We start from the raw sequence: 13,763 nt of genomic DNA, 5'->3' as shown, positions 1-13,763 counted from the left end.
CCCAGCAGAAGAGGAGGCCGATCTTTGGGCACCAGCACCAAGCACAGGACATGCTGGTGCCGGTGCCCAGATGATGGTATGAAGCGGCAGGGGGGTGCCCAATCGCGGCAGGGGGTGCCCAATTGCGTTGGGGGAGTGCCAGATTGCAGCAGGGGGGTACCGCATCACGGGGGGGAGGGTGCCGGATCGCATGGGGGGCCTTCGGGGGGAGCAATGCCGGTTCTCGTGGGGGGGGGGGAACGTATCAAAGCGAGTTTCCATTATTTCCTATGGGGAAACTCGCTTTGATAAACGAGCATTTTGGATTATGAGCATGCTCCTGGAATGGATTATGCTCGTAATCCAAGATACCACTGTACTGTCTTAATGCCCACCTTGTGCCGCCTGGCTGTGCTGACGATTGGAAGTTTTACTGTGGCAGCTCTGATCTGCCTTTGTAGGAGACTGGTGAGTTTTTCAGTTAATTTTTGTCTAATGCTTATCACACGATGCTCTCAGTAAGCCAGGCTGGAGACAATTGATTGTCAGGGTCCTCCAGTACCTATGGAGAGGAAGCTGAATTTGAATAGGTATCTTAAAACTGCAGGAAAGACCAAGGAGGGGGTAGGACATTGAGTTTCAAGTCAGCGTCTCTCTGGGCTCTTTCTTGGCTTATAGCCTGCTGGAAAATTTATTGCTCGTTTAATCTAATCGGAACAAACGAGAGACGTACCTTTCCCAGATAGTAACTACCTAGAGAACCTGATAACAGTGGAGGTTACACAAAAAGCAGGTGGACTAGTTCATTTTATCAGGTAATAGCAAAGAGAGATATTTTTTTTTGTATTGTTGTGACCTGTTGGAAATAAACACTTGGAAAAAGAACAAAATAATGAGATCACTAGAGTCAGCCAGATCAAACTTTCAGTAAATATAGATCAGCACTAAATTGTTTGCAACAGGATTATGGAACCGTTCGAAGTGGTGAAATATAAAGAAAAATCTTATTTTTATTCATTTTTCTATACCATTCTCCCAGGGGAGCTCAGAAGGGTTTACGTGAATTGCTTCAGGTACTCAAGCATTTACCTTATCTGTCCCAGTGGGGCAATGGGGGGATTAAGTGACTTGGCCAAGGTCACAAGGATCAGCGTGGGTTTGAACCTACAACCTCAGGGTGCTGAGGCTGTAGCTTTAACCACTGCACCACTCTAGAAATCAAAATGTAGCAAAAGTGAGCCAAGTAAAGAACAATGAAGCCATTGTGACATCACTGATGAGGTTGGCTCTTATTGGTGGAATGAGGCATTGTGACATCACAGTATCAGCTCAGAGACAAAAACTTTTCACACTATTCATTTTTCTATACTGTTCTCCCGGGGAGCTCAGAACAGTTTACATGAATTTATTCAGGTAGTCAAGCATTTTTCCCTATCCTGGTGGGCTCACAATCTAATGTACCTGGGGCAATGGGGGGGATCAAGTGACCTGCCCAGGGTCACAAGGAGCAGGGTGGCTTTGAACCCACAACCTGAAGGTGCTGAGGCTGTAGCTTTAACCACCGCACCGCACTCTCCCCATTTTCCTAAGAAGCGAGGGGGGTGTGCCCTGGACGCTGGGGCTTCTAGATGAGTTGATCATACAGATGTAAAGCCGAGGGAATAATGCAGACGAGGTGCCAGTGTAAAAAGAGAAGAACCGAGGAGGAGTCGAGAATTGCTGCCCAGAAAGAATATCTACCTGAAACGTGTAAGAAGTGGGAACTAGCTGAACCTTAAAAGTTAAAAAAACAAACAATTTTTAAAGGACTACAGTCCATTCTCGTTATTTGTGGTAGTCTGGTTCGTGAAAGTGTTTGCAAACTGCAAAATCGTGAATAACAAAGCGCTTGAGTCTATGGGAAAATAGAAGGTTTCAGCAGTGCTCGGGTTAGTTTCCTGCGTGATCCAGCACTTGAAGTACCTGTAATTCACCCGCTGGACTCTTGAGGGCCTTATCTAGAAACAATCGCCTGACCGCGAGGTGAAAGTGAAAGCAAAGAAAGCTGGGGGTGGGGGGAGGTCTACAAATACGCGAACACAGTGGCGCAGACGGGGAAGATTGGTTGCAATTGATGCAACAACGGACACTTGAATTCACGCATCACGAACGTGCGGATGAGAACGTACTGCAAAAGGGGCTTAATTTTGTCCCCACACATTCATATAATGCGTTTCAGACCAGGGTGGATTTATTGAAATTTATGCGTAAATTACGGATTATTTTTCCGGCGTGAGCAGCATCTCAAACTTGCCGCCTACGTCGATGTCGGAAGTGACATCAGAGGGAGAGTCGACAGGGCCAGCGAGTTCGTGAGCTGCTGGCAAGAACTGACGGGCAGCCGTTCAGGGAGCGGTGCGGAGCCAGGCTGGAGCGCGAAAAGCTCGCTCCTGCCTTGTGCGCCGCTGGCCGCAAGATATGATGAGGCAGCCGTCCAGCGAGGGAGGGGCAAGAGCGCGGAAAACCGCCAGAATTAAAAAAGGTACCAGGGGAGGGGGGAGGGTAAAAAATTGTTATATTCGTTCCATAAGATTCACAGACATTTCCACCCACTTTTTTTTTTTTTGGGGGGGGGGGGAAGTGCGTCTTATGGAGTGAAAAAAACCCGGTAAATTGCTTTGAATATTGACCTTTCCAGAATAGCATTGATCATTGAGGTTTCTCATAATATTAGGGTGCCAAAAGGAAGTTCCAAATACACTTAGTTACCTACACAGGTTGCATTTATGAAATCCGGAAGGAAGCTCTCTCTGCAAGTGAAGGAGTAACCTAATGCTTAGTGCAGCTATCCGAGAACCGGGTTCATTTCCTGCTGCAGCTCCTTTTCATGCTGGGCAAGACACTTAACCGTTCGTTGCTCCAGATGCAAAAATGTACCTGTATATAAATTGCAAGCTGCTTTTATTTTAACCACAGAAAGGCGGTACATATAGCGGATCTCATCCACGGTGAGTGTTAGCAGGAGATTTAAGAGACCAAAATCATACTCCACGTACCCTGGCTTAGGAGTGAGGTTTATTGAGAACTAACCTGTTTAGCGATATTGATTTCAAAAGTTAAACCTAAAAAGTTATGAAAATTTTTTTTTATTATTTATTTATTATATTTTATTTTATTTATTATTTTTTTTTTTTGTCTTTTATGTATAACAATTTTTATTGAAAGAATCAAATAATCAGTACAATAGGATAGTACAAAAATACATTCAATACAATAAGAATTACAATAATAATATTTTTAAATAATTTATATTCCGCGTATCCTACAATTCTATGCGGATTACAAATTATTCAGGTATTGAAGCATTTTTCCCTAACGGTCCCGGCGGGCTCCCACTCTATCTAATGCACCTGGGGCAATGGGGATTAAGTGACTTGCCCAAGGTCACAAGGAACAGTGCGGGATTCGAACCCACAGCCTCAGGATGCTAAGGCTGTAACTCTAACCACTCCCACATAAGTACAATCGTGATAAAAACAGTAAACATAAAACAGAGGATTAGCCTAATGGTTACTGCGGTGGACTGAGAATCAAAGGGAAAAAATTGCAAACTTAAAATAAACAGAGAACAATAATGCCAGTTATATTGCATACTGGACACGTCTCTTAAATTATATTAAATGAAGGTTCTGGTACCAATATACATTTGGTACCAGAGCCAAAATGTATCACGTAAGGACACTTGTATTATGAAATCTTGCACTTTAAGAAGGATAACTGGCAAATTGTAACCGTTAAACTGTATATTATCAATATTAATATTAGACCCCAGTAGGACAGGGGTAGGCAATTCCGGTCCTCGAGAGCTGGAGCCAGGTCAGGTTTTCAGGATATCCACAATAAATATGCATATGAGAGATTTGCATCTCAAGGAGGCAGTGCATGCAAATCCATCTCATGCATATGCGTTGTGGATATCCTGAAAACCCAACTGAATTCCGGCCCTCTTTGCCCACCCCTGGGTTAACCTGTAACCCCCATTCTGAGTTCTTTGGGGAGAAGGGGATTGAAAACGAATTGAGTAAATAAATTATATCAAATGAAAAGTGTAAAAACGATGCAGGTCAGATACTGTTTGATAGTGAATTTAGACATAAAAAAAGGAGCAGAAAATAATGGATACTCCTCAGAAGATGGACCATTTGGGTCTTTATCTGCCATCATCTACTATGTTACTATGTGAATTTCATCTGTGCCCCGCTAGTACATTTCTAATGAAAACAAAACCCGTGATCACTAGAGGCAGAATGTGTTCCGGTAAGTGTACACTCACGCTCTCGCACGCTAAACGAGCTCTAATGATTCTGACAGGTTCTAACGAGGAGAGTGAAGAAACGAGCAGTGCCTGCTGCCGACTGTAACATGGTGCCAGTCAGTCCGCAGGAGCAGAAGCCGTGCGCCGAAGTGGCGCAGGTCCCGTCGTTGCCTGATTCTCAAGCATCGCCGCCGCAGCTCCTGGACCCCCCTCCAGAGACTACCCCCAGCCGACCAATGCCTCCGGAGGCACGCCGACTTATCGTCAACAAAAACGCTGGCGAGACCCTCCTGCAGAGAGCAGCAAGGCTGGGATACGAGGCAAGTCCCTCTTTTCTATTCTCCCTTGGTCTGAACAGCACCTCCCAACTCCCTTTTTGAATACACTTCTCCCTCCGAATCCACGGTTTCAGTATCCGCGGATTCAGTTATTCACGATTTTTTATTATTATTATTTTTTTAATTGATTTTAATTTTTTGGGCTATTTTTAAGCCCTCTGATACTCCCCGGAACCTTACCTGGTGGTCTAGCGGGCTTTCGGGGCAGGAGCGATCTTCCTAGAAAATGGCTGCCGTGAGCTCCTGTAGTCTCTCGAGACTACGATGGGAGCTCACGGCAGTCATTTCCTATGAGTGATCTCCACAGGGCAGGAGTGTAGGCAGATTACTTCTGCCCCGAAAGCCCGCTAGACCACCAGGTACAGGTCTTGGGAGTCTCAGAGGGCTTAAGGTAAGGTCCTGGATTCCAGAGGAAGGTGGGGGGAGGGTCCAGAATTGGACCGAATATTATTTGCGGTTTTTTTAAATATTCACAGGCCGGCTATGCCCCTAATCCCCGCGAATATTGAGGGAGAAGTGTATGTTCCCTCGGGATGTGCAAAGAAATGCAGCTAACAGCTGATAATTCACAGAAGATGATAGGTGGGATGAAATGGAAACAGTTCAACATTACAAAAAAAAAAAAAATCCCATTATACAAAAAAGGTGTGTAGCTAAAGGGAGAATGAGGATCTCGGAAACCCGCTTGGGAATTTGGTAAATGAACCTTTAGCCAAGATTTAAAGGTTCCGCGTTTCATTTATTGATTCTCTAATCCTCCCTCGAGCTAAATGCTAACACGTCCATAGAATATAAATCATAGCGCACCTTAGTAAAAGACCCCCACCTAAGTTTCTTTGCTGATCTGAGACTTCCTTATTGAATATTCTTCTTAAAATTCTTTGTATGATTCGCTTATTCCAAACATAGCGAAGGCCATAAATCACTTCTCTTTAAAAACGCAGACTCCCATGGCCCGACGGGACCCGTTTCGCCAGCTTTACTGGCTTTTTCAAGGGTTCACTAGTGGCGTTGCATAATTTGTTTGAAGTCGTAGCGCTCCTTCCTTAGGCAAAGTGCTCGAGCCACTAGTGAACCCTTGAAAAAGCCAGTAAAGCTGGCGAAACGGGTCCCGTCGGGCCATGGGAGTCTGCGTTTTTAAAGAGAAGTGATTTATGGCCTTCGCTATGTTTGGGGTAAGCAAATAATGCAAAGAATTTTAAGAAGAATGTTTAATAAAGAAGTCTCAGGCAAGCAAAGGAAGTTAAGAGGAAGGTGGGGGAGGATTAGGGGATCAGTGAATGAAACGTGGAACCTGCAAGCCTTGGCTAAATATGCAAAGAAACGCCTCCCCCGCTGCTCTTTCTCATTCAGGATGCAGGGAGCCCTCGTCTCCCCTCCCCCCTCGGATAACAGCCCTTTCGTACTCTTCCCTGGTGTGTGGGTCCCCCCCCCCTTCTGCACAGTTTTCTCAAGCTCCGTGAATTTGTTTCTCTGCTGTCTTTTTTTGCCAGATACATTCTCTTTCCTATTCATTGAGGCTTTGGGCTGCTCTGTTTGTTCAAAAGGTGTTGGGAACTCGGCTGTTTTCTTGCCTGGCTTTTTTTTTTTTTTTCTCAGCTTGTGTCCATTGCATGGCTGTTAGGAAGATGTTATTTGAGGCTTCTGCTGATGAACAGCACAGCGGCGTTTCTGTGGGTTGTGTGTAATATTAGCAGTAGGTGCATGGAAGAGGAACCTCCCAGAAGCTCCAAAGCTGCTTTTTACAGTGGAAGAACGTGAATTGGGCATGAGATTTGGTGGTAAAGCAAGGGCCACCGGTAGAGATCTCTCTGTCTGTCTCTCTCTCTCACACACACACATATTACTAGGCCTAGGGTTACCATATTTTTTTCTCTGAGAAATCCCAGACACGTGACCCCGCCCTGTTCCGCTTCCAGCCCCGCCCCCCACAAAGCCTTCTCTCTTCTTCCGGACGAGCTCCAGCCGCGTCTGGAGGGCCTGGAGCATGTGCAGATGTGGTGTGATGTCAACCGTGCATGCTCAGAGGCCCTTCAGAAGCGGCCTGAGCTCGTCGGGGCTTTCCAAAATCTGGACAAATGCCGGGTTTTGGAAAGTCTGTCCGGGAGCCCGGACAGTCCTCTAAAAAGAGGACATGTCCGGGTTTCCCCGGACTCTTACTTTTCATTAACTTGTTGACAAAAAGAGACCCCTTTTTAGAAGACCAGGAGAAAGGTGAAGACCTTGTGCAGGATAAGGCTAAAGCTTAGCGGAACCCAGAGACTTGGAAGGTGGACGTAGGAATGTGAAAATAAGGTGAAAATGGGTTTGAGATATTGCTTGGAAAAGCTCCCTCCCCCTCCTCCCTTGATTCCGATGAGCTGCAGAATTTATAATTTATCTCTGGAAAGGGAATTTCAGCAAACAGGAACTGCTTGCTCGGTCATTGACCTGCAACCTGCCTCTTTCTGCTGCAGCTCTGGTTGTTTCGCTCTGTCTCTCTCTCTCTCTCTGTGTCTCTCTCTCTCTCCCTCTCTCTCTCTCTCTCTCTGTGTCTCTGTCTCTCTCTGACTCTCTCTCTCTGTGTTTCTGTCTCTCTGTATGTCTCTCTCTCTTTGTCTCTGACTCACTGTCTCTGTGTGTGTGTGTCTCTCTCTGACTCTCTGTCTCTGTCTTTCTCTCTGTCTCTGTGTGTGTGTCTCTGTCTGTCTGTCTCTCTGTGTCTCTTTCTCTCTCTGACTCTCTTTCCATCTCCGTCTCTGTGTGTGTGTGTGTGTCTCTTTCTCTGACTCTTTCTGTCTCTGTGTGTGTGTGTGTGTGTCTCTCTCTCTCTGTCTTTCTCTCTGTGTCTCTGTCTCTCTCTTTCTCACTGTCTCTCTGTGTGTGTCTCTGTGTCTGTCTGTCTCTCTTGGTCTCTGTCTCTCGCTCTGTCTCTCTATCTCTCGCGCTCTGTCTGTGTCTCTCTCTCTGTCTGTCTTTCTCTCTGTCTCTCTGTGTGTCTCTGTCTCTGTGTCTTGTCTGTCTCTCTTGGTCTCTGTCTGTCTCTCTGACTCTCTGTCTTTCTCTCTCTCTTTGTCTGTCTCTCTCTGTCTTTCTCTCTCTCTGTCTCTGTGTGTGTGTGTCTCTGTCTGTCTGTCTATGTGTCTCTTTCTTTCTGTCTTTGTGTGTGTGTGTGTCTCTCTGTCTGACTCTTTCTGTCTCTGTCTCTGTGTGTGTGTGTCTGTCTTTCTCTCTGTGTGTGTCTCTCTCTCTGTGTGTCTCTCTCTCTCTCTGTCTCTCGCTCTGTCTGTCTCTGTCTCTCGCTCTGTCTCTTGTCTCTCTCTCTATGTCTCTGTCTGTGTCTCTCTGTCTCTGTCTGTCTGTGTCTCTCTCTCTGTCTCTGTCTGTGTCTCTCTCTCTGTCTGTCTCTGTCATCCAGCACTGTTGCTCCTGTTCCAAGCCATGTGCTTTCCCTTTCACAAGCTGCCAGAGTGCAGAAACACTCCCCGCCCTGGGGGAGATCCTGATCCTTCCAGTTTATTAATGAGAACAATGCAAAGACCACCTAGAAGGGGGGGGGGAGGTAAAACCTGTGTAAGTGAACGTGATATTAGGTAAAGGGGATGGCACTTGACCTACTGCTTTTTCTGTGTGGTTATAATCAAAGCGGTTTGCATATTTTAGACAGGTGCTTATTTTGTGGCAATGAAGTGTTTAAGTGACTTGTCCAGAGTCACAAGGAGCTGGAGAGGGAATCGAACTCACAACCTCAGGATGCTGGTGGAGAATGACACAGGAACAAAGTTTTTCCCCGCCCCATCCCCCCCCCCCCCAGCTCTGTCCCCATCTCTGCAGGCTCCATCTCTATCTCCGCCCCGTCCCTGTGAGCTCTGTGCCTGGCTCCTCAGCCTCTGCCCTCATTTGCGCAAGTCCCGAACACTTATAGGTTTATATTTAAGTCTTTTTATTAAAGAACAAAAAGTGACAATATTTTATACAACTGTTTATAAATCACAAATAGAGCCTTCCATTCCAATCTGGTTTTGGTGCAGCCTTCCCAAAGATTAGTTGCCTATGTTTTTACATCGCCTGGGAAGGTAACTGGATTGTCTTTCAGACATGGGTGTAGAAGAGAACCCTAAGCATTGTAGCGGATGAACAGGAAAATAAGTGTCCATTAAATGTTAGAAATGTTCTTTGATGCCAGCCAGGATGGATGAATCTGTTGCAGTAACAGTAAGATGCTTGAGCAACTGGGCGCATAATGGAAGGACGTTGCAGGTGACAGATAAGACAAAAGCAGCTTCTGCAGTTTTTTTTAGTCATTGAATTCAGTTGCCAGTTGTCTAAGATGTGTTAAGTTTTTACATATTCATGCTAGTCTCAACTTTTTAGAGAATGACACGGGGGCAAAGTTTGTCCCTATCGTTGTGGGGGTCTGTCCCCGGCCCTACCGCGCAGGTACCCATCCCCGTGACGTTCTCTAGGCCACTCCTCCATAGTGTCTGGCTTGAAAGTGAATGTTAAAATGTAATTACAGACATCCCGGGAACAGTGCATGTGCTCAGATTCTTTTAAAGTTCAAAAGGAAATGAATTATCAGTGGAAAACTAGATGAAAATGTTGCCATATAAATTAGACTTTACAGAATATTTGTTTTCAATTCGATCCAACCCCGAGTAGTTCCACAAATAATACATCATTCTTATTTGGCCGAATAGCGATTTAAATTCAAATACGAATAATCTCGGGTCTTACTGAGCTAAATCCTATTGAAATAAACACCTGTCCCCAAATAATGGTGACGGGTCAAAAGCGCACGGACAACTGAGCACTATTTTAAAGGGTTCCGACAGGGGGTGTTGGTGGGGAACCCCCCTATTTTACTTAACAGACATCGCGATGGCGTTGTGGGGGGTTTGGGGGGTTGTAACCCCCCTCATTATACTTGAAACCGAACTTTTTGCCTGTTTTTTAGGGAAAAAGTTCAGTTTTAAGTATAATGTGGGGGGTTACAACCCCCCAAACCCCCCACAACGCCAGCGCAATGCCTGTTAAGTAAAATGGGGGGGGGTTCCCCCCCCACACCCCCCGTCGGAGCCCTTTAAAATAGTGCTTTTCTTCGGCGCGTCGTCAACCTTGCGCTCAGTTGTCAGCGCGCCGTTCTCTCGCGCGATTTAGTCCCGTCACCATTAATTGTAGTTAATTAGTCGATTTTTGTAGCCCATTCTCCCAAAAGAGCCCAGAAAGGTCTGTTCAAAAAGCTCCGGGACAGTTTCGAATTTCGCGCCAACGGGAAGTTATTTTGAGACACGCAAGGTGGCATTGAGTAGCTTTGAAACCTCACGCGTAACCTCCTTTTTTCCGTTTGTTGATATCTGGTTTTGTGTCCGAGCTACAGCAGTTTTTGCGAAAGTATAGTTTCGTGATCGGCTATTTTTCATCATGTGCGACCTCGCTGTGTAGCGCTACAGTGTGACGTTCTCTTTTTAAATTGGGTAAGACCGCTGCAGAAACTTATGAAATGTTGAAAATGGCGTACAGGGAACGTGCCATGAGTTGTGGAAGGTGTTTTGAATGCGTCAAAATTCACACATTTTGCGCAAAAACGCGATGACACTTCTTCCCCAGCCACTTTAGTCTCCTGACTTGGCCCCTTCTAGCTTCTTCTTGTTTCCTAAACTTAAATCCAACCGGAAGTTGCGTCAGAGGAAAAGCTTCTGCCCACACACGCACGCGACTGCACGCACGCTCTGGCGGCTTTCAACAAGTCTCAAACCTTAAAACACACCACGAAAGTAAGGGGGAGGGAGGGAGATTGATAGATTCGGGTAGGTAGAAAGGAAGGAGGGAGGGGGCCATGCACGATTGGTGACCGCGCGCGTTCCCTCCCTTAACTGCGGGGACAAGGCCATTCACCGCTCCACGGGGCAGTGGATGGCCTTGTCTCCGTACCTGCGGTGAGCACCTTCCCCCACTCCATCGTTTTAGCGGGTTACCCACTACTCGCAGCTAGACGCAGGTGACATCCACCGTGTCATTCTCTAGTTTGAACCCACAACCTCAGGGTGCTAAGGCTGAAGTTCTACCCACCGCACCACACTCCCCTCCAATACAACATCAGAAGTGAGCCAAGTATAGAACAATAAAACCTTTGTGACATCACTGATGAGGTTGGCTCTTAGGCATTAGTGGAATGAGACATTATGACATCACAATCTTAGCTCTGGAATGTTGCTACTCTTTGGGTTTCTGCCAAGTACTTGGGACCTGGGTTGGCCACTGTTGGGAACAGGATACTAGGATTGATGGACCTTCGGTCTGTCCTAGTATAGCAGCTCTTCTGTTCTTATGTGAGCCAAATATAGAACAGTGAAGCCATTGTGACATCACTGATGAAGTTGGCTCTTAGGCATTGGTGAAATGAGACATTATGACATCACAATCTTAGCTCTGGTGGAATGAGACATTATGACATCATAATTTTAGCTGTGGAATGTTGCTGCTCTTTGGGTTTCTGCCAAGTACTTGGGACCTGGGTTGGCCACTGTTGGGAACAGGATACTGGGATTGATGGACCTTCAGTCTGTCCTAGTATAGCAGCTCTTCTGTTCTTATGTGAGCCAAGTATAGAACAGTGAAGCCATTGTGACATCACTGATGAAGTTGGCTCTTAGGCATTGGTGAAATGAGACATTATGACATCACAATCTTAGCTCTGGTGGAATGAGACATTATGACATCATAATTTTAGCTGTGGAATGTTGCTGCTCTTTGGGTTTCTGCCAAGTACTTGGGACCTGGGTTGGCCACTGTTGGGAACAGGATACTGGGATTGATGGACCTTCGGTCTGTCCTAGTATAGCAGCTCTTCTGTTCTTATGTGAGCCAAATATAGAACAGTGAAGCCATTGTGACATCACTGATGAAGTTGGCTCTTAGGCATTGGTGGAATGAGGCATTATGACATCAGAGAAAGGGATCAGGGCTTGTATAGTACTAAAAGCAGTTTGCATACAGGTACTTCAAGCATTCTCTCTAACTGTCCTGGTGGGCTCACAATCTATCTAATGTACCTGGGGCATTGGGAGGGATTAAGTGACTTGCCCAGGGTCACAAGGAGCAGCGTGGGTTTGAACCCACAACCTCAGGGTGCTGAGGCTGTAGCTTTAACCACTGTTCCATACTCTCCCCTTCTAGTATTCTAGAAAACCGCGGAGCGCACAGCTGGCTGTCACGCATTCAAGTGTGACACTTACACATATGTGTTGGTCTTCTGTAACTTATGCACACCTGCTACACAGGGGCATTTTTTAACCAGATGCCAAATTTTAAGATGTCAAAAAGCACACTTATTTCAACCCTCTTTTGCAAAGAAAAGTGTAACCGTATACAGGTACTTACTTTGTAGCTGGGGTAATGGTGGGCTACGTGACTTGGCCAGAGTCACAAGGAGCTTCAGCGGGAACTGAACCTTTTCCCCCCTGGTTCTCAGGCTACTGCACTAACCACTAGTCTGTAAAGCATGTTTTACGCACAGTAGAACGTTCTACAAAATTGTGTCTCTGTGTATGCAGGTAGACATTCCTGGGAGCATAGTCTGAGTGGAGCAGGAGCAGAGTTGTGATGTAAGCAGTGGCGTAGGGAGAGCAGGAGGCACCCTCCTCTCTGTGACCCCCCCCCCATGCCACACTCGCGCCCCCCCCCCACCTGTACCTCTTTAAATCTTCACTTGTGCAAGCAGCTTCTCCAGTCTGCTGCTTATGTCAGCGTTGGCTCTCCCTCTGATGTCACTTCCTGGTTCCGTGAGCAGGAAGTGATGTCAGAGGGGAGCCAGGTCAGCGCGGGCAGCTGACTGGAGAAGTTACTCACGCTGGCGAAGATTTAAAGAGGTACGGGGGGAATGGAGAGCACAAGCATGGCATGGGGGGGGGGGTGTGGAGAGGTGTTGGTGCCCCCACCAAGATGGCACCCAGGGGCCCCTTTACAATGCCACTGGACGTAAGCATCTATTTTTTTAAAATACACGGATATATGTTCACATTTCTACTGTCTTTGGAGCAAGTGTGAATTTGTGCGCTGCTGTGCCTGGATCTGGAAGCCTGTTTTATAAAGACACAAAGATGCTTTTGTGGCCATTAAAATTACATAGATAAAGCTATCTATTGTGTAAAAAAATTTATGCGTCTCCTTTCTTAGAATTTAGAGTGGCTTCCACATGAATAGCTCATGAATGTCACAGGCCCCTTCTGTAAAATTTCTAAAACCACTGCCTACTTAATGTCTGCTTAAAAACGCTGCTCGCAGATTTTAAACACGTGATTCAGACGAGCCCAAGTCACCAGAAACTTCGCATGTTCTTACGGCTGCAGGATTGCACTTAGGGCCTTCTGGTAAACAGCGGTAAAACACTCCCAATGCATAAGGATGAAAAGGAGCAGCTAGATGGTGGAAAAACACCAGCTCCTGAAGTGCTCTCTCTCCCCCTCCCCAGCCTGTCTTGTAGTCTCCGCTCGGGGTTTTGTGTCGTTTCTGTGCTGCTGGGGCACAAACAGACATATTTGATTCCATCGGATCAATTTTTCACTCTGTCAGAAATTACAAAGACTAGGGGACACTCGATGAAGTTAAGGAAATTTTTTTTCGCTCAGAGAATAGTTAAGCTCTGGAACGCGTTGCCATAGGATGTGGTAAGAGCGGCTAGCGTAGCTGGTTTTAAGAAAGGTTTGGACAAGTTCCTGGAGGAAAAGTCCATAATCTGTTATTAAGACTTGGGGGAAGCCTCTTCATGACCTGGATCGGTAGCATGGAATGGTGCTACTCTTTGGGATTCTGGAATCTTGCTATTCTTTGAGATTCTGTATGGAATGTTGCTACTCTTTGGGATTCCGGAATCTTGCTATTCTTTGAGATTCTGTATGGAATGTTGCTACTCTTTGGGATTCTGGAATCTTGCTATTTCTTGAGATTCTGTATGGAATGTTGCTACTCTTTGGGATTCCGGAATCTTGCTATTCTGTGAGATTCTGTATGGAATGTTGCTACTCTTTGGGATTCCGGAATCTTGCTATTTCTTGAGATTCTGTATGGAATGTTGCTACTCTTTGGGATTCTGGAATCTTGCTATTTCTTGAGATTTTGTATGGAATGTTGCTACTCTTTGGGATTCTGGAATCTTGCTATTCTGTGAGATT

General features: G+C 46.0%; 1 protein-coding gene across 9 annotated transcripts in view; it reads left to right on the top strand.

Annotated features, from left to right (window-relative positions):
- The window catches only part of BCOR (BCL6 corepressor), a 163,287-nt gene that overhangs the window by 111,837 nt on the left and 37,687 nt on the right, over nucleotides 1-13,763 (top strand). For all 9 annotated transcript variants that reach the window (XM_033948108.1, XM_033948107.1, XM_033948116.1 and 6 more), the window contains one exon: nucleotides 4,330-4,593. In XM_033948108.1, coding sequence (XP_033803999.1) covers nucleotides 4,330-4,593 — 264 coding nt within the window. The remainder of the gene's footprint in view (nucleotides 1-4,329; nucleotides 4,594-13,763) is intronic.

This window comes from Geotrypetes seraphini, chromosome 6 (assembly GCF_902459505.1).
Source record: "Geotrypetes seraphini chromosome 6, aGeoSer1.1, whole genome shotgun sequence".
NCBI lineage: Eukaryota > Metazoa > Chordata > Amphibia > Gymnophiona > Dermophiidae > Geotrypetes > Geotrypetes seraphini.
The sequence above is the reverse complement of the archived record's forward strand: the minus strand, read 5'-3'. Positions and strand labels throughout refer to the sequence as shown.